Consider the following 20,307-nt stretch of genomic DNA (forward strand, 5'->3'; position numbering starts at 1 on the left):
ACAAACATTCACACCTGAGGCCAGTTTAAAAAATCACCAATTAACCTGAAAAGCATGTCTTTGAGCTGTGGGAGGAAACCACAATGTGAGCATGCAAACTCCTCACAGCAAGGCCCCAGCTGAGCAGCCAGTGCTGCGAGGTGGTAAACATTATACCCACTGAACATCTGTGAGCGCTCCCACTCTGTGACATCCTACAGAGCCGAGAGTAGGAAAAAACTAACTGCATAAAACTAGCCCCATCAACACTTATAAGACGCATAAGGGCAGATACAGGCATCACCGCTCAGAGTGGATTTGGACCGTCCTTCGGTGCAGCCTCGTCTGATTTCAGGCTCCCGTTTCAAAGTCTCATAAAGGAACAAAAGACTCCTCAAACTGTTGAACTCTGTGCTGTCTGCCAAGATTAAAGAGAACAAAAGAAAACAGGAATACAAAGGAAATCCAGTTTGTCATTAGTCGTAGAAACTCCACTAAAGGAAAGTGACATAAAAAATAAAGGAGTGTAGAAGGGCCTCTTTAATATCAGTATTAATTTCTTTGTCTACCTTTAAAATTATGACGTCTGTAAATGAAAGGAGTGAAAAGGGGTTGAAAACAGCACATTAGCATCCACTCCTGTCTCTGCGTGTTAGTCAATAATTTTGTACTCCGATGTTTTAAAAGCTGAACATTAACTTGGACAAAGAACCAGCTGAGCTGTTCTCTGGATCGATGGCAGAGCACGCGGCGTTCTTTCTGTCGCAGATCTTTTGTTGAGCTAGAAGTTTGACTGCTCACACTTACGCAGTCTTTTCACACACATTTATTCATTCACTCGCGCTCTCAGCGCAGCCGGTCTTTCTGTTGTTGTTGTTCGCTTTGCAGCCTCACTGCAGCAGCAGCAGCTGGGGTTTGAGTGCCTTGCTCAAGGACAACTCAGTCATAGATGATGGATGTGAAAGTGTGACTCATCTCCCGTCAGAAAGTTTCTCTGCTGCTTTTATAATCCGATGACTGTCGGGCCGAATGCAGCAGGAACTCGTCCGCTGATGAAATTTAAATGAACGCTTGTTTTTGTTTGTGCCGCACTCCTCCTCTTCCTCCTCTTCCTCCTCCTCCTCCTCTTCCTCCTCAGGCGCTGCAGGCTCTGGGCTACGTGCTCGGCAACGACGGGGACGTGGACTCGCTGAGCGCCGACGAGAAGTCAGACGGGGAAGGGAAGAACGACAGGATGTCCACCAGCTCCAGCTCCACCTCCATCACCTCCTCCACAGACACACAGGAGGTGAGGAGCGCACACACACACACACACACACACACACACGGGGACAGCCTGCGGCCTTTTGTGAAAGGTTCCTTCCCGATTACAGTCACGAGGTCCGTTAAAGATTCAACACAATTAAAAATTCTTCTGCAGCTTATGTCATCCTGCTAACAAAAGCTGGAAACCTTGGATTAAACATGTTCTCTGCAACTTTCTTCATTTATTAGACTTTTTTTTTTTTTTGCCAGTTTGGGAACAGATTGTAATGACTTTAAAAATGTAACCTTCCCCGACTCTCCGTTGCCTCTAACAGCCTGCAGACTGAGTTCTTTGTGAAGGATAAATTTTCTGAAAATCCAGAAGGTTGGGATGTTTATGTGATGTTTTACCTCAATGCTTCTCTTTCAGTCACCACCAAAATTCATTTCAGCTTTATTCATATCGCACCAATTCACAACAGCAGTGGCCTCCAGGTGTTTTATATTGTGAAACAATTTTAGAGAGAGGATCCCCGAGGAGCAGCGCTTGGTGACGGGGGGAAGGAAGAGACCTCCGGCACAGGTCTTCAGTGGATGTCAAGAAATGTGCTGCTGTTAGCAGGAAGCCTGATGTTGGTGAGAAGAAGACCAGATTTATTTAATGAAGTCCATGAGGAGAAACTACAGTCAATACGTACTCTCTTTTTAAAAGGTGACACAGGAAGTGTAATTAATGTCGCCCACTGATTAGTGAAGCTTTAAGCGGAACCTTTTCGATATCGCCATCTTACTGTTGGGAAACTTGTGGGAATTTCTGATGCTGAATGCTCTCTCTGCATATCCTCATATCCTGTCATGTGACGGATGCTCTGATGTTTCACAGGACCGGAAAAGTTCTTCCTAATAAGGCTTTTATTGTGAAAGAAGAGTTTATGGGCTCAGTCGCTCATTTTAAGTCATAATAAATAAAACATTAAAACCATGTTGTATGTACAGTATGCTCATTGGTTAATGACTTGTGATCAACAAGCCGTTAGCCAATGAACATGAGACTTTAGTCGGATCCACTCATCACACCGAGATGGTGAAACCTGTTGGTGATGTCACGGCCCATCTTTTATCATGTCTGCGCTAAGAAGGAGACAGATGACCTGTGCTAGCAGGCGCTGCATGCAAACTGTTACCCTCTGCAGACCCACCATCAGTACAAATACAATCATTCAAATAGTACAAAGAAAATATGAAGTAAACCTACTGAATAAACATGTGGATAAACTGTGCGGTTTCCAAAATAATGAACTAAAGAAGAGCGAACGGTCTCTGGATTCGTCTGTGTTTCCTGTTCGGTGTTGAAGCAGCCTAATATAACAGTTTATTACGCTAAGTTATAAACAATAAACAATAAAATAGGTATTCAGCATGTTGAGTTTTATGTCGTCAAAATAGATAAAAGACCCTTATTAGGAAACATTGTGTCACAGAAGTCAAAACATTAATCAAATGGCCCGAGTTAAGAATACATTATGATCGGGCAGAATATCTCAGTTGGATAAAGATTACACAATAGCAGGAGCTCAGTTAAATAGAACAAAGTGAAATGACATAAACTAAGTTTTGTGATCAGCTGTGGATGCTGATGATCTTCCTCCCTCTGCCAGCGTGCAGGAGGGATACCTGACGTGAACGGGCCTCTTGGATGTCATGTCTTACTTTGAGGAAACATGAGCCCTTGAGCACATTCAGGGTGATAAAGCACATCTGAAGCCTGCAGCTGATTCTCTCCCTGCATGCGTCTGCAGTCTAGAGCTCCTGGACCGATCCTGACGGCGGGAGGTAAGAACCCGGTGATGGAGCTGAATGAGAAGCGCCGCGGCCTCAAATACGAGCTGATATCGGAGAGCGGCAGCAGCTACGACAAACGCTTCATCATAGAGGTAAGACAACAAACCGCTCTGCTTCGTTTCACAGTCTTATTAGGATCAGATGAACGAGGGAACGTGTTTGATGGTGTGTGTGTGTGAAAACACTGAACGTGAAACTGGACAGACCAGTAAAATCAGTGTGAACCATTGCAGTAGCTCATTTTTTTGCTTGCGTTTTAAGGTAAAATGTTGCAGCGCTGTATGCAATAAGCTGCAGGTTTCTTTGGGGTTTATTATAAGAAAAATATGCAGTGATGCTTTCCCGCGGCATGCAAACAGAAGAGCTGCGTATGCAGATGTATTATTAAAAAGCACCAGAGGTGGCGTTAATGACAGGTGTGGGACTGAATTATGTCACACAGCAGATGTTTTAATTTCCAGTTTCTCTCTTGTAAATGAGGTTATTATTAAAACAGAGGAAGAAATCTGATGTTTTCATAAACTGAACCTTAATACATTTTCAATGCTTTAGGAAAAAAATGCTAATTTGATGAAGCTGGATAGCTTAATCTATAATAGCATAGTATGATTTATTAGTTGATTTATTTAAATATTAATAATCTAAATCTGTTTCAAGGATTTTTTTTTTTCTTCTAAGAAAAGTCATATAGTGTGGGTGGGGCACTGCTGACTCCAGCTGAGGATATTTGGGGCTCAAGGTGTGTCAGTGGGCTTACCTGTAGTGGAAGCAGAGTCTGGGGAAGAGGGCAACAACGTGGTGGCGGGGCCCCTGGGGTGGATGAGATTCGCCCTGAGTTCCTGAAGGCTCCAGATGTTGTAGGGCCGTCTTGGTCACTGTGTCAGCGTCATATGGAGATCTGGGGTGGTGCCACTGGATTGGCAGACTGGGATTGTGGTTCCAATCAGGGTGTGCTCCAACATTCCTCAGCCTCCCGGGTGGTTGAACCTCAGATCCAAGAGGAACAATGCAGTTTTCATCCAGGTTGTGGAACGCTGGACCAGCTCTTTCTCCTCTCATGTTTTAAGTTTGCTCATCCAGTCTACATGTGTTGTGTGGACTTGGAGAAGGCATTTGATCGCGTCCCTCAGGGTATCCTGTGGGAGGTGCTGGGGTAGTATGGGGTGTCTGGCCCGTTGTTGCGGGCCATTCAGTCTCTGTACAGCCGCAGGGAGAGCTTGGTCCGTATAGCCGGCAATAAGTCAGACTCGTTCCCCGTGGATGCTGGACTCCGTCAGGGCTGCCCTCTGTCACCGATTCTGTTCATAATTTTTATGAACAGGATTTCTAGGCGTAGCCGGGTGGCAGAAGGCTTCCAGGTGGGGGCCTCAGAATCTCATCTCTGCTCTTTGCAGATGATGTCGTCCTGTTGGCTTCATCAGGCAGTGGCCTCCAGTTCACAGTGGAGCGATTCACAGCTGAGTGTGAAACTGCAGGTATGAAAAGCTGAAGTCCTAGAGATGCTACTCCCCCACACTGAAAAGTTTGAATGGTTTGGGCATCTGATTAGGATGCCTGCTGGGTCCCTCTTGGTTGAGGTGTTCTGGGCATGTTCTACTGGAAGGAGGCCCCAGGGCAGACCCAGGATACACTGGGGAGATTATATCACTTGGCCAGCCTGGGAACTCCTCAGTGTTCCTCTGGATGAGCAGGAGGAGGTGGCTGAGGGGTGGGAGGGCTGGGTTTGTCTGCTTATGCTGCTGCCCCCACGACCTGGCCATGGAAAAGCAGGGAGGGAGGGATAAATAACCAGGTTGCTCAAGTCTGTTTGTGCAAATTCAGTGAAAATCAGGTAAATCCACCAAGTACTGCAGATTTTTGCAAGCACGCTGTATTTTGTGCTGAAAGTGTTTCAAACTTTTTACATGATGGGAATCGAGGCAGTGTAACCCCCACTACAGTTCAAGCAGTTCAGTGCACACAGATTGGCTTGTTGTGTTTACTGTACAGGTACGAAAAGTAAGTTAATGTTTTAAAATAATTCAACAGCCTTTCAAAACTCAGCAGAGCTACAAAAAGACAAACAGATGCTGTGCAGTGGAAGCAGTCTCTCCCTGCTGAACAAACTTTTCTCCAACCCTCCAGGAACTGATTAGGTTTCTTCTTCAGTTTTGATTGTTGAGACGGTCTTATAGTCAAATCCCAGTAGCTTCAGCTGAACTTGTCCTAAGCAGCAGAATCCTGTGCTGAATCATCTCTGTGCTGTGACAGGTGGAGGTGGACAAGCAGGTTTTTCGGGGGACGGGTCCCAATAAGAAAGTAGCCAAAGCCAGCGCTGCGCTCGCCGCTCTGAACAGCCTGTTCTCCGGCTCCAAGTCTACGACCAACAAGAAGAAACGGCCAAACCCTCCAGTGAGTGAAACCATTAAGGTTCTCAGAGTGACTCTTAAATTGATGTCCTCCAATATCTTTGTGTGTGAATGTCTGGGAATAAAAACCTGCTTCACAGGGAATTAACGATATAAATAGGGTTGAAATAACAGGAAACACTGTGGAAACCAGATATTGACAGATGAGACGCATCAGAGTGTTAAATCAATCATTTTCCTTTTAGCAGTCTGATCAGGATGTGACCAAAGTGCTGACAATCTCACCCTGAAAGAAAACACCATGTTCTGTGCTGGTCTGTCTTTGTGTAGCCGAAGCGACCCGTGACCTCGGTCCTGACCCTCCCGGCCCTCGCCGCCAGACCTCCACGGGTCCCTGTTATCCCCAGAGCTCCCTACATCAGCACTCCACCCGCACATGGATACATCCCACCAGGTGAGCACACAGCAGTCTTACCTCATTGTTTAATATGTGTGTTATCTGTACAAACCGACTGTAGACTGTATTATCCAGAGTTCAGGAGTCTGTGTTAGCTAAGATGCTCTCATTAGATATGAAGAACCTGCCTAATGTTCTACTGTTCTACCTGTTCAGGTGAGATGTGTCCTTTTATGGGCCGTTCCATCTAATTCATCAAAGGAAAGAAAACTTTCCCTGGGAAAGATACACTTCCTAATCGGAATCATGCATTTCAAACATTCGTACTGGGAGAGTGAGAGAACATCGTCACAAATGTTTGGATATAATTATTCTTTAATTATATCTCAGGCATCATCCCTGAGAAACTGGATTTAGATGGAAATGTGTTTTTCCCATATTCAGGCATTATTATCTGTAACTGGATTTGGCTCGTTTTACAGGATATTATGTTCCTTGTTTTTGGGGATCTGGAAATAAAATCAGGCCCCAACCTGGAAAAGTCTGGTTTTCCAGACCTGCTTTCAGTGATCCAACATCCACTTAAACACACAAAGTTCACTTATTGAACTGACAGCAGGGACCTGAAATGGATACTGGATTTCTTTCAGGCAAATCCATCGCGGTCAGTTGGGAATTTCCTTTTTTAAATTTGATGAAGTGACATGACCCTTATGTCCACCAATTACAGTAGATTAGATCGTTCTCTTCCATATGTAACCAACAGTCACCATTATTCGGTACTCTCTCAGTGGTAAATAAACTCTCCGGTTCCATCTGTGCCTCATAATTAGGTCTGTAGCAGATTGATAGTGATGCAGTAATTGAGTGCAACATTGAATTGTCGGTCAAAGCTCGGATGACCACATTTTCTGGTGGTGGTCATAATAAATTGGCAGCTGAGCAGACAGCCTACAGAAAATATATAAAAAGTTTAAGCATTTAATTATGACCTTTTTTCCCCTCAGGGTTTGGTGCTCCTTATGGTTACAGCCCTGCAGGCGCCCTCCCTGCTTACGGTAATCTCACAGTTTCACTCTCTGATCTTTAATCCATCCATTTAATCTGTTCCATCATCCCAACATTTGAGTTTCTTTCTTTCGCTCTCTCTCAGGTTTTCCCTCCAGAATGCCCTCAGTAGTTGTCCCAGTCATCAGAGTCCCCACAGCATACCCCGTCTCCCACCTCTACCCCTATTAGGACTCTCCCTCATCCACTTCACAGGAAGTCACTTGTTAAAGGAATATCCTGATTTTGGCTGCAGACTTTTAAGCATCAAATCAGGCAGTGGGATCTTTGTGCAGCATGCTCCCTCTGGGCTAAAAAACCAAGCTTCACAGTCATGTTGTCATCCATGTGAACACAGAGTTTGACAAAAAAGCTCTTTTATCATCAGAACGCTACACAATAAAAAGTTCTGCATTCAGTGAGCAAACGCTGGTGAGGTAAATATTACAAATTAAAGAGTCCTACATGAACCGCTGGGTTATAAATTCAGCAGGGAACACTTAAAAGGACCCAGACAAAAATATATTACGGTCTTCAGTAAAGAGCAACAAATAAATGGCCATGAGCGGGTCTCCTATTCCTAACAGTACAGGGCGACTGCGTGAAAAAATCAAATCTGTTCCTACAGTGTCAGAAAACGTTATTGTAATGATCCAAAGATGCTCTGTTGGATTAAATGAACAGGATATTGGGATGTTTAGAGCTCAGTGTTATTTTGTTCCCTTCAGTCAAATATTTAATGAAGATACTGCAGAGAATGGAATAAACGCGCATTGCAAGGCCTCGAAGACAGTGAATATACAGTGAGGCCAGTGGGAAATTAAACACACAAAAATGTTTGGAAGGGAACTAAAAAAAGGACAAAATCTCAGTTTGTACAGAGACTAACAATTTAAATCTACTTTAGTTCCCACTGATTTGTTGTCAGTGTGCAGCCAGAGTTAATGAGTGTACCACGTTCTGTTTGAATGAAAAACTACTAAATGTAGAGTATAACATGTAAATAAGAAAACTGCTTAAAAGTTTACTTAAAAACAAGTAAAAATAAGGGAACTAAATGGACAATACCTGCAAACTAACTAACTATAACTCCATTTTCAAAATAGTCCTCAGAATAAACACCTACCTTTTGAATGATTTAAAAATAAAGTAATTAGTACCTGAGGGAACTAAATTAACAGCAGCTACGTATTGACTACAAAGTAGCCAATGTAGCAAACTAAAATATCCATGAGATTATTGGATCTATTTTGAATGAAAGAAACAGACGATCAAACATGCAGAAATCGGGGAACTAAATACGGATCTGCAGGGAAGCAAAGAATCCGACACTAAACACCGACGGTCATCAGAGCACCAAAAACCCACCACAACACTAAACGCACAAAGTCGGGAAGTAACTGAAACTAAAATCAGTCACTGTGGGCAAACGAAAGCAGGTTCCTGAGCTGTGAAAGTGATCAGAGCTTCTTTGTTGAACTCCAAGTATTCCTTTAACAATCACTCGTGTATGTGAATGTTGTTTTGTATTTTCACTTCTGTTTTCTGTTTCTGTGCAGAGGCAAAAAGGCAGGTTTACAATATTCGGTTGCACTGACAAACATTTTCCTTTTGTTTGGATATCGAGTGTCCGAGTTTACACTTACTGTTGAGTATGAGCCATTTTGTGTTGAGTTCAAATACTTTCTTTTCAGAGAGCTATTTTATGTTTGTAGGTAATATTCTTTTTAAATAAATTAATATTTTTGTCAACAACTGAGTATCTCGTGGTACCTAATTTGTTGCATGCTAAAATTATAAATTAATAAATGCTGCTGTGCTCACCCTGATTCCTCTGTTACAGGGCAGTCATGTCCAAACATTGTTTTTACCATGAATATTAATTAATGTATGCTTATTTCTTAATTGCTTCCTGATCTATAAGGCCCAGGAACACAGGTTGCTAGGGAAAAGTGTGTATTCCCTTAACTGAAGGTCTCTGTAGGGGAATTGTTCACAAAGAGCTACAATATATTCCCAAAAGTATCCAATCACCATCCAGATCCCTGAGTTCAGGTGTTCCAGTCACTTCCACAGGTGTATAAACCAGCACCTGCATGCAGACTGCTTCTACCATCATCAGTGAAAGAATGGGTCGCTCTCAGCTCAGTGAATCCCAGCGTGGTACCGTGATAGGATGATACCTGTGCAACAAGTCCAGTCACTGCTAAATATTCCACAGTCAGCTGTTAGTGGGATTATAACAAAGTGGGGTCAGAGGATGCTGAGGGTCATAGTGCACAGAGGTCACCAACTTTCTGCAGAGTCAGTCACTACAGACCTCCAACCTTCATGTGACCTTCAGATCAGCTCAAGAACAGTGAGAGCTTCATGAATGGGTTTCCATGGCAGCTGCATCCAAGCCTTCCATCACCAAGCTCAATGCAGAGTGTTGATGCAGTGGTGTAAAGGGGTGTGGGGCGGGGGGGGGGTTTCAGGATTTGGGCTCGGCCCCTTAGTTCCAGTGAAAGGAACTCTGAATGCTTCAGCATACCAAGACATTTGGGACAGTTTGATGCTCCAACTCTGTGGAACAGTTTGGGGATGGCCCCTTCCTGTTCCAACATGACTGCACACCAGTGCACAAAGCAGCTCCATAAAGACATGGATGAGCCAGTTTGGTGTGGAAGAACTTGACTGGCCTGCACAGAGTCCTGACCTCAGCCTGATGGAACACCTTTGGGATGGATTAGAGTGGAGACTGTGAGCCAGGCCTTCTCTCCAACATCAGTGTCTGACCTCACAGAGGTGCTTCTGGAAGAACGGTCAGAAATTCCCATAAACACTCCTAAACCTGTGGAAAGACTTCCCAGAAGAGTTGAAGCTGTTATAGCTGCAGAGGGTGGGCCCACATCATATTAAAGCCTCTGGATTAAGGATGGATGTCACTCAGGTTCATGTGTGTGTGAATACTTTTAGCAGTGTGGTGAATCGTGCTGCACTGAAAGCGTTACGTTGCTTTGGTCACTCACAGCTTGCTGCAGTTGCCTGTAGTCTGCATGGGAGATGCTGACATGTCGAATAAAGTTTTTATTAAAGCATAACGAGACATAGCGACAATCAGCAACCCCACCTGGTCTGTGTTACTGGAGCCTTCTAGACCAGCAAAGGAAAACTGTGCATCAGTGATGAACCTCCACAGTCGGGCCAAAATAACTTCAAGAATTTGTCCTTCAATCACAGAAATGCAAAAAAATATTCACGTGTCCACTGAGAAACCCACACAGGTGACCTCAGCTTATTATAACTGTTATATCCCACTTTCATTGCTCTGGCATTTATCAACATCATTACATCATGAAGTTAGTTACCAGTTGAGAAACCAGGAGTCAGATATTCAGTCAGGTTTGAAAGAACTGCTTCGTCTTAACATATTTTTACATTCAATATCACATTTAGGATGTTTAAGGCCAAACATTATTTTTATAAAATAAACTTAGATGTACAGAAACAACATTTTGTCATTGAGTCATGAGCAGCTCAAAAGTGAAGGTAAAGCCATCCTGGTGCCTCCAGAGAAGAAGCCGTATTATCTTTAGTATTAACGTCTCGCCTGGTGATTATTTTCAAGCTTCTATAATTCATTATTTAAGGCTTTTAGTTCTTGCAGGACATGCAGAACAATTAATTGAATAAAACAGATTCATATTGATATTTCAGTATTAAAAATGTATATTATAGTGACTGATTTAACACATATTCATGTGCATAGGTGTTTTATTTTTGTTGAGGTCTTAAAAAGAATTGAATCTGATTTCTAAATTTGTGCAGAAACCATTTCACTGCAGCTGTGAGCAGTTTTCCTGCAGCAGACGTTTCAGTTTGAAACGCTGCTCCTCCGCCATGCATCAGGGTCAAAGAGCCACAAAGACCCTAACCCAAGCTCAGGAGCCATGAACGTAAAGGTCAGGTTTTGGGTTTGTGTCCATGATGAGAGGGTTAGCGCGCATCTGTAAATAACAGTTTGTATCCTCAGTAGATATAAAGAGTGGACTGAACTGCATTTATCTGCCGCAGTCGCTCAGCTAACAAGTTTACCCACAAGTGCTGCTTCCACTGCCACAGTTCATCAAGCTGAGAGGAAGATGAGGAAGATGACTTTAGGAAAGCACGTGTTGGCCTCAGGCTTTTAGCATGTAACAGCATATTAACACACATGAAGCTAACAGCTACATGTAGCTCTGATTTCATCCATCAAAATCCATCAGAAGAAGAAATGAGTTAATACACTGTTTATAATATACTGTTTATAATATATATACTGTTTGGAGCCAAACATGACGTTCCATCTTTGTATCCAAATAAAATCTTTATTCTCATTATTAGAATCACCAGTTAACCCCACTAACTGCATGTCTTTAGGAGGAAACCCACACAGACACAGGGAGAGCATGCAGACTCTGGATTTGAACCCAGGACCTTCTTGCTCTGAGGCAGCAGTGCTAACCACCATGCGGCCCCAGTCTCGTTATTATCAGTGTAAAATTACATGCACCCAGTAAAAACAGGCTGAAGACGACGAAAGTCTGAGGTGAACATCTCTGTAGTGCTGCTGCAGACCCTGCTCTCCTTCAGAGGGTCAATACATGTAACCGGGCTGCATCGAATCCACTTAATTCTTCTGACCTTTAACAATCCTGAGAGCCAATAAAACGGGTCTAAAAGCAGCAGCACCTGCGTGTTCAGGTGTCCTGCTCTCTGGTTCCTGAATTGATGCCACTGGTTTATATTTAGTTTAAAAAAAAATCTTGAGAACAAAGAAGAAAATAAAGTGTAGTTTTCATGAACTGCATCACCACCATTTAAATGCCAAAACTGCTGTACTGTAAGGTTGAATGCTCTGGGGTCTGCCCAGAGACTGAGTTTAGTTTAACCTGAGATGAGGGAAACTTTGGCTTCTCTGTACCAGGAAGAGAGTTTAAATTCAGGTTCATCTCTGATGCTCCCTGTGAAGCTGCTGAGGATGAAGCAGATCTCTCACTCTGATTCATTTCCTCGTGCATACAGCTGGTCCCAAAGCCCACATCTGAGCATTACTGAGCATCTACTGCACAGTGAAAGGTGCAGTTAGATTTACTGCTTACACGCCTTCAGGAAGAAAAACTTACAGCACCTACAACATATTTAGACATCAGTAACAGAAAGGGCCTCAGCATGCTAATTTTTAGCTTCCTTTATTTAGACTTTGGCTCTGCTAGAGCAGCACTGCATTATTCACAGCTCTAAATAACCTTTATTCCTCCTGTATACTGTGCCTCGGTGCAGCTCCCAATTCATCCTGTGTGTTAATGAGCAGTTCCACTCTTTAACACACCAGTGACATCAGACTCGACTAAATCTTACATTTCAAGATGCTGTGCTGCCCGTCTTTCCTGTGCTGAAAGCCTCCCATCTAACCTACGGTTTGGACCAGCAGCTGGTTAAAGTTAACACATCAAAATCACATCCTATCTCATTGTACATCCTGTATAATGACAATAAAAGACATTCTATTCTATTCTAAAATGGGCCAAACTAAAAACGCTGCTGGGTGAACTTCCTGTTTTGTGAAGCCTGACATGGTTGGAGATGATGGGCCCCTCTCATCATCATCAATGTTCTGACTGCTCTACTGCTGATGAGCACACAGTGTAACTACTACCTGTGTGTGCGTACAACTCTGCAGAGATGGACAGTAACAGATGTGAGTGGAGCCGGGAGCACAGACTGTTCATAAAAGATGGACGTACCCGTGATCGCTGCTGTTGCAGAAACAAGAGGCAACTCTCTCTCTTTGTGACCTCAGTAACATTTTTCTGATGACTTCATGGGCTCTCGCACTAGTTTCACAACATACTGAATAAGATATGAAGTTTGTTTATAAATTATGGCCATTATTATATTCAGAAAGGAGGATTATCCCTGGTAAGCTCATTGGCTAACAGCATCTCAATCAGAAGTAGTCATCTACCCCTACCACACGTCTGGTTTCAAAACACCAAGATGGAGACTGTGAACACAACCAGCTCCTGCACAGAGACCTCATCAAAGGTGACGTCATGGTGGTGAAGTACTCTCTATAGGCAGGAGCAGCCTGATCAACACCACACTGATCCAAACAGATAAGAAGCCTTTGCTGACAGGAAACCCACCCTGAATTGTGAAAATGATGGAAATGACAGATTCAGTGGTCAGTAGTCAAGCTAGCTTCCAGAGACAGTAACCAACTGTGGCCACCAGATGGCAGGCTGAGATGGAGCTTGCTTTTCCTTATGGCACTCTTTAGAACAGCATCTTTTGGCTTAGACCTCTTCTCAGTGGATTTATGTTTATCTCCTCACAGAAAAAAGAACCTCAATTAGCTGATAATGATTATTTCTATTCCTGCTGATGCTGATTGCTCATGTCTCCTCTCTGCAGGCGGCCTGTACATCGACAGTGCCTATTACCAGCCGCAGACCATAGCCACACCTATAATCATCCACCTGGGCCCTCAGGATCTTTTCTGACCCTGCCAGCACACAGAGACAAGACACAGGAACACACTCCAACCTCCCGCTGAACCCCTCACCCTTATTAAACTCTGTGGGCGCCTTCGGTTTACGGCAGCACGGCTCTCCCGGTCTTCTCCTTCCACAGCAGCAATATTGAAAGCAATATGGAAGAAGAAGAAGACGCCTCGGGCAACACTCTGCCGAGTTGGTTTTTAGGCCACGGTCGAGACTTGGCTTTACCCAGCTGGCTCAGAAAATGTCAATAAAACAGGAAGCAATACCCCCGCTGCCTTCGGGAATCTCATCGTGTCCCAAAGCGGCTCGACTCGGAGCTGCTGAACTCAAACAGGCCATCAGCACATTCACAACAATGTGACCTACTGTATGTAAATATGACATTTACTATCTGTACATATGGATGTGTGTCTTTTAAATATACATACATATATATATATATATATATATATATAAACATGTTAATAGATTTGAATATGTAAAACCCAACAAACATTTATAATCTCTGAATGTAAATACACTAGTGACTGAAGTAGGTTTGTATTTAAAGCACTCAGATATGATATCTATAAATATTAAAATTACATACATTTTACAAATTGTCTATAACTGTATTGCTATATTGATAATATATACTCCCAAATTTAACATTACTGCATATAGTAGATGAAGTAGTAATTTTCCATTCTGTCTTCATGTTTTCCATCTCTGCTTGTATGCTTAAATCAGTGGTTCCCAATCTAAGGGCTGAGGACCCATAAGGGGTCACATGGCAAGAGGGGTTAAATTTTTGAGGGGAACGCCATTATTAACCCCTTAACTTGAACAGTTCAATTTAACTTAGCTGTGAACTTATCGATTCACAATAACAGTGACTTTATATTGAGAGGTAAAGACCTGCAGCACTTGGTGACGGTGGGAACTCCCTTTTGTGTATCATTTATATGCATCTACATGCACTCTGTATTTATTCAGATACACTGCAAGTAAATTATAAGCTAACACACTCCAAGGCACGCTCTCTGAAGTACATTAAAAATGCCTTTTATTCTCCTGGCGAGGACACGTTAGCAAACTTCTACCTGATGTGAGGCTGGGATGTTCCACCAATAGGAAGATCCAAGGATCGTCCACCTGGACTTCCATGATAGGAGCCCATCCAAATTTCAGGTCTTTGGAACTGACCGCATCCTTCTTTCCATACAAAGAGGTAACAAATAAAGGAGACTTCCACAAATGTAAGCTTTCGATGTATAAATTACAGAGCCCCAAACACCCCGGCTTAAATGAGGACTGAGATGTAATCACAGGTGGAAGATTGTACTCTTACCACAAGTGGAAGATTCCTATCAGTGGGACACCACTAGAGAAAGGCGACCGTTTCCATCCCCCTTTCTAATTTTCCCAGATTGCACATCATCGATTCCTCTCCCCACGTCCCTCCCACCAGCGATTTGAGCGGAGGAGGCGATGAAGGGAAGTGAATGCATCTAAAGCCCATCCACTGCTGTAATATATGATCTCAGATGTAACTGTGCTCACGACATGTTTTATATTTAGGGCACTGAATTTAATTCACAACATGATTCAGTGTGACAGGATCTCATACCTTTTTTAATCTCACAGAAACACTGAATGTGTGACTAAAAGGTTTGTTGTTTGGAGCGCTCCCCTCCCTCTGTGGTCTATATAGTCCAGCTGTGTGCTACGCCTCTGTCATAGTGATATATAAAAGGATATATCTGCACATCCTCCCTGTGTGCCTCGACCTGTCCTCTCTCCTCTGTCCTCCTGATGCATTTTGGAAATTGAGACATCCTTCAACACGGAGTGCTGAGATTGATTTCAGGGTCACAGTGAGGGGGGGGCAGAGGAGGCACAGATTAGAGCCTGAAACCCTGCAGGCTTGTATAGCAAAGTTCATTCGAGTTTTCGGGGTACAACGTGACCGCGCCATGAGAACGAAGACATTAAGTCTTCTTTTAAAAGCCTTTTTTGATTTATCAGATTTCATAGAGATGACTCTGCTGCTGTCGGAAACACGTCAGGAACGTTGGGAACCGCTGATTTAGAAGTTTGTAGATTTTCCTGAAAGGTGCACATGCTTGTTATCAATGCAAATTCAGAATTATAATAATAATGGCTCCTTTGATATTTATGGATTAAAGCCTTTATCACAGTATATGTAATGTTATATCATAATGATGATATATCTATATCTATATATATGTTTACAGTACAATTTAGTCAACACTACAGAAAAATGAGTTTTGACAAGAAATCTTGGCTGATATTTATTTATTTATTTATTTCATGGTATCACAAAAATCAGTTCATGGCAAAATGTGTTTATTTAAATTTGTTTCTAACCAATAACACACTAATCACATCAGCTGCAGCTACTGCGAGCATTAAACACTTTCTGTTTAGTGCCGTATCCAATTAAAAAAACAAACCTGTATTTAATCAGGGAGTGAAACTCTCGAGCAGCATTAATCTAGCCAAGCATGCAAAGCACACAGAAAGGTGGCGGCCATGTTTGAAACCAGGAGCTAAACTCTGAGTCACCCTCGTTAAAGCTAAGTTAAGAAGCCCTCTGATCTGATTCACGCTGGTCCAGTTTTACAGGCCTGTGTGATTGTAGCGGGGAGGCGTGATGCCAATACCGAGGCCTCGGGTATCTGTCACTCTGGTACCAGCGTCAAGTCTGGGAATCACTTCTGTGTTTACGGCGTCAGGCTGGACTGAAGCACGGCTTCCCTAATGTGTAGAAGAGTTCAGGAAGTAATATTTCTCGTGCTGGCTGTAACAGATGTGTAGCACATCACCGCGTAGCTCACAGCTGTTCAGTGCACATTTCAGGCTCTGATTGAACAGATCAGCCACGTCTGACCAACATCCGCTCCAAACACTGGACTGCATCCCTGTAAATACTCAGTCTGTTCAAATATGGTCACAGAGCTTAAGTCTAAGGTTCAGCTGTAGAGCAGAAACACCGAGGTACAGATGCTAGCTGATGCTAAGAGGGAGCCAGAGTTTGCTGGAGCTAAATGGACGTGTGTGTGTGTGTTTGTGTGTGTGTGTGTGTGTGTGTGTGTGTGTGTGTGGAGCAGGAAAAAGTCCCTCAAGAAAATGTTTTAAATTTGGTGGGAGCAAAACAGCGGAGAGAAATGAAGAGAAAGTCTGAAGCAGATTTTATTACATTTCTGGTGACTGGAAGCTTCTTAAGCAATATTCAACTCAGGAACATCCGAACCATGAAAAAGACAGGAAGGCAAAATCTGATTATGGGATGTGGAAAGTGCCTACAGTGCATCTGCGGAGGGGATGAAACAATGTTGTGACAGATTATGAATGTGGATATTTTAATGTAATATCCAGATTGTTGAAGTGTTGAATGTAAACCCACATTTTCCTTCTTCTGCAGCTGATTTACCAGCACAACAAATCCAAGAGATACATTTTAATGGAAAATTTAGACTTTTTGTTTTACTTTTCAGTTTCAAATTGAATTCAAAAGATTTTAAGGTCCAAATTTCAACTTTGAGGATTCTCTTTTGGCTTTTGTCCTGCAGATAACATCACGAACGAGCCCGACCCCTGATAGCTGTACGGAAGTTCATTAACAACAAAAGTATATAACATAAGATTTATCAAAGCACACAACAGGCTGCCATTACATAGAGCATCCTTCCATCTCAGTAACTGTCCTTTTAACCATTATAATAAAACCATGTGAATATGTTTATTAAATTAATTTTAAATCTGATAAACCAGCACCGTCCACTTTATACAGCACACTGGATTATTTTTTATATGGGGAGTTAACTTTTAAAGACATATTTCACATGTCAACACATGTATTTATCATTCATGAGATTTTTTTTTATAACACCTGAATAAATTATGAATAAACTGTATATTGATAGTTAATTATCTTCAGCCAATTTACTGTTAAACAATGAATGTATGATTACACTGAACTTTTTGTCTGCTACCTGAGGAAAAACAACTGATTTATATTAATGTGGGTGCGCTGATTCCAATTATGCAAACAGAATTTCTCTAGCACGTCAGGATCTTGAGTTATGTAACTATAAATGCCAATCGCCAAACTCAACGTCAGTGATTTTATTAGAAAAGTACAACATGAACATACAACTGGTGAAAAAGACACAGATACCGAAATCAATCATATGAAGAATCTCAAACTAATACCGTCCACAGTTAGTCTGCCTAAACAGTTCAAACGTGTGACAAACACTTGCTCTTGTGCTTCATGAAGTTTGACGCTGTAGAAACCAGCATGTAGAAACCAGTCACCATCATGTTTGTGTTATAGGGCCCCTGGTACCCAATCTCCATCTCAGAGATATCTTGATGGAACCTTTCTCCATGCTCATCGCTCACATCACCCAAACTGGGTGGAAAGAAGTCATGATGTGAGTGAAGGAAGTGAATCTTAAGTGAATCTGCGACCCATGTTTGAATGATACGAGCATGTCGTCAACTAGTTCTTCATAGTTTGTGGCTTTGTGGATGCCCAAGAAATTCTGTCCCACCTGAACAAATGATTCCCGTGCTCTTGGTTCAAGGGTCTGAGCTGAGATGGAAAGTCTTTGTCTCTGATAAGCTCACGGACTTGGGGTCCATCAAAGATCCAGCTTTAAGCTTGGCGTCACTTTGGACCGCCCCAGAAACACTACTCATCACTTGATGTAGCACTAAAACTTTGTTTTTATCTATTGACAGATCAAAGCAGCCACTATGAGAAATTGCACATTTCTGGAATTGTTAATCCTCAATATTGGCACTTAAACTTTAGCTGATTGAATTTTAATGGCCATATTTGGATCCAGCACCCCAAAATCACTTAAATTATTGTTAAAATCTGTTCAATTTCACAATTTGAAAATCTTAGCACACTCTACATTTGTGTGAGAAGAACCAGTACAGCAATACATTAGCTAAATATTGACATGTGCATAACTCAAGGACCTGACGTGCTAGAGAAATTCTGATTATAGATTTGGAATCAGCGCATCTGAAATGCCTTATATCAGGTATTTTTCTCCAGGTAGCAAAATCATTGTTGACCAGTGTTAGTAATGGCAACTGGCAAAAACTGTTGGCTTGTAAACCAGTCGCAACTTAACAAAAACCAACCGATAACGTCCGGATGATGGTGATAAGTGTTTTTAAGTGTGTATAAGCAGGTGGATGATGATATGTCAGATCATCATGATGTCACACTGTGAGCCTTTTTGTTTTTATTTGTGTACTTTAGATTTTTCCAGCTGTCTGATTACATTTAAGAAAAAAATGTGCTTTTTTGGTTAAAATATGACAACTTGTAACTGAGACCCATCCTGTTAGCAACCATGCCACATGAAATTATTCAATCATTTGTGTTACATAAATTAATGTCATGATAATACATTATACAGTAAATAAGTAAAAGTTATTATTTTGACATTTATTATGATTATAATAAAGTGTGACCAGTTTATCTGCTGATGTCAGACAGGCATAAAGAGAGGTTTTTTTCAGTTATTCCTATACTTTAACACAAAATAATGTAACATATTATATTAATAATGTTAATAATTAATATGCCACTCAAAGGACCAAAAGCTGAAAAAAAGTAAATGTGGGCAATTTTAAAAATGATCTTGCTTCTGCATTTATTTACACTTTTAATTATTGTGTTTACTTCTCATTCTACTTTCTACTTTATTAATTTACTATTTTTGATTAATTTATGTATTATTATCACATTTTATTTTCCCTCTTGCTAAACTTTTTATTGATTTATTTATTTTACATTTAATCAAATGAGGGGGCTGTGAATCATAGTTTTTAAATGTATTCATTATTTTAAAATTTGAAATAAATTTGAAAAATTACTTTATTAGTGTATTTATTATTTTCACATCTGCATCAAATTTTTATGGAAACTTGTTTCTGCCATTAAAAAAAAAGAAAAAAAATTCACCATCCGTAACTCAAAATTTTGAGTTACGTATCTCAGATTTTCGCGTTAACTCGGCTTAGTGCTGCCAATCAGGAAGCTCTGAGAAAGAGGTTATTTCCTTGTTACCTGGAAGCAGATGCCACCAGCACATGCACACTAAAAATGGGGTAGCGACAATATCCGTGAGCTAGCAGTTTCTAGCAAACATGAACAAATTGCCGGCATCTTTTCAATCGTTAATGGTCATAATTTCTTCTAGTAAAAAACAACTGCATAAAAGGTAAGGAATCAATGCTTTCCTGTCGATCTGTTGGACAGTTGATACCTTCAGCTTCCTGCTTCCAGTTAACAAGGAAAAGATGTACGGATCATGGAGCTTTCTGATTGGCAGCGCTAAGTCAAAATTTTGAGTTATTAACGTGAAAATTTGTGATACATCACTTGAAATTTCGGGTTAATAACTTGACATTTTGAGTTACGGATGGCGATTTAAGAAAAAAAAATTTTTAGCGGTGGAAACAAGCTTCCATACATTTCTCCCTAATTTAAATATATTTTTAATTTTACTTCAATTTTAACATTTCTTTATGCACCATAAAGAACAGAGGCACTCATGTAATCCAAACTCACAGTAATTAATCATAAAACTTATGTTCAGTATTTCTGTTTCTTATATCAGCCTTGACCCGTTGCACATCTACAAACAGACCTTAATTGCATTCACGTGTCTGTATTCTCTCTTAGGCTGGAATTCTGCATGCTTAACTTGACACTGCTGAAATTCTCTTGGTCGACATTTTTGTCACTTTTGATCTTCCATACAGTTGTGAAATTGCTCCGGCTTTTCTTGTCTTTACTGTACAAAATCAAAACAGTTTTTGTAACAGCCAAGCAAAACACAGGAGTTGATTAAAAAGTGCAACATGAATAGAAGAAAAGGGATGAAAG

The 20,307-nt window shown here is 41.5% G+C and overlaps 1 protein-coding gene across 3 annotated transcripts in view; it reads left to right on the forward strand.

The window, feature by feature from the left end:
- The window catches only part of LOC115775961 (spermatid perinuclear RNA-binding protein-like), a 91,496-nt gene extending 77,623 nt beyond the window's left edge, over positions 1 to 13,873 (forward strand). For 2 of the 3 annotated variants that reach the window (XM_030723514.1, XM_030723512.1), the window contains 6 exons: positions 1,118 to 1,267; positions 3,024 to 3,158; positions 5,317 to 5,457; positions 5,745 to 5,868; positions 6,819 to 6,869; positions 13,297 to 13,873. In XM_030723514.1, coding sequence (XP_030579374.1) covers positions 1,118 to 1,267; positions 3,024 to 3,158; positions 5,317 to 5,457; positions 5,745 to 5,868; positions 6,819 to 6,869; positions 13,297 to 13,385 — 690 coding nt within the window. In that variant the 3' untranslated portion in view covers positions 13,386 to 13,873. Of the gene's footprint in view, positions 1 to 1,117; positions 1,268 to 3,023; positions 3,159 to 5,316; positions 5,458 to 5,744; positions 5,869 to 6,818; positions 6,870 to 6,964; positions 8,568 to 13,296 lie in introns of those variants that run through there. The other variant, XM_030723515.1, reaches the window with a different exon arrangement.
- The last annotated feature ends 6,434 nt before the right edge of the window (positions 13,874 to 20,307 follow it).

Source organism: Archocentrus centrarchus, unplaced genomic scaffold (assembly GCF_007364275.1).
Source record: "Archocentrus centrarchus isolate MPI-CPG fArcCen1 unplaced genomic scaffold, fArcCen1 scaffold_26_ctg1, whole genome shotgun sequence".
Lineage (NCBI taxonomy): Eukaryota > Metazoa > Chordata > Actinopteri > Cichliformes > Cichlidae > Archocentrus > Archocentrus centrarchus.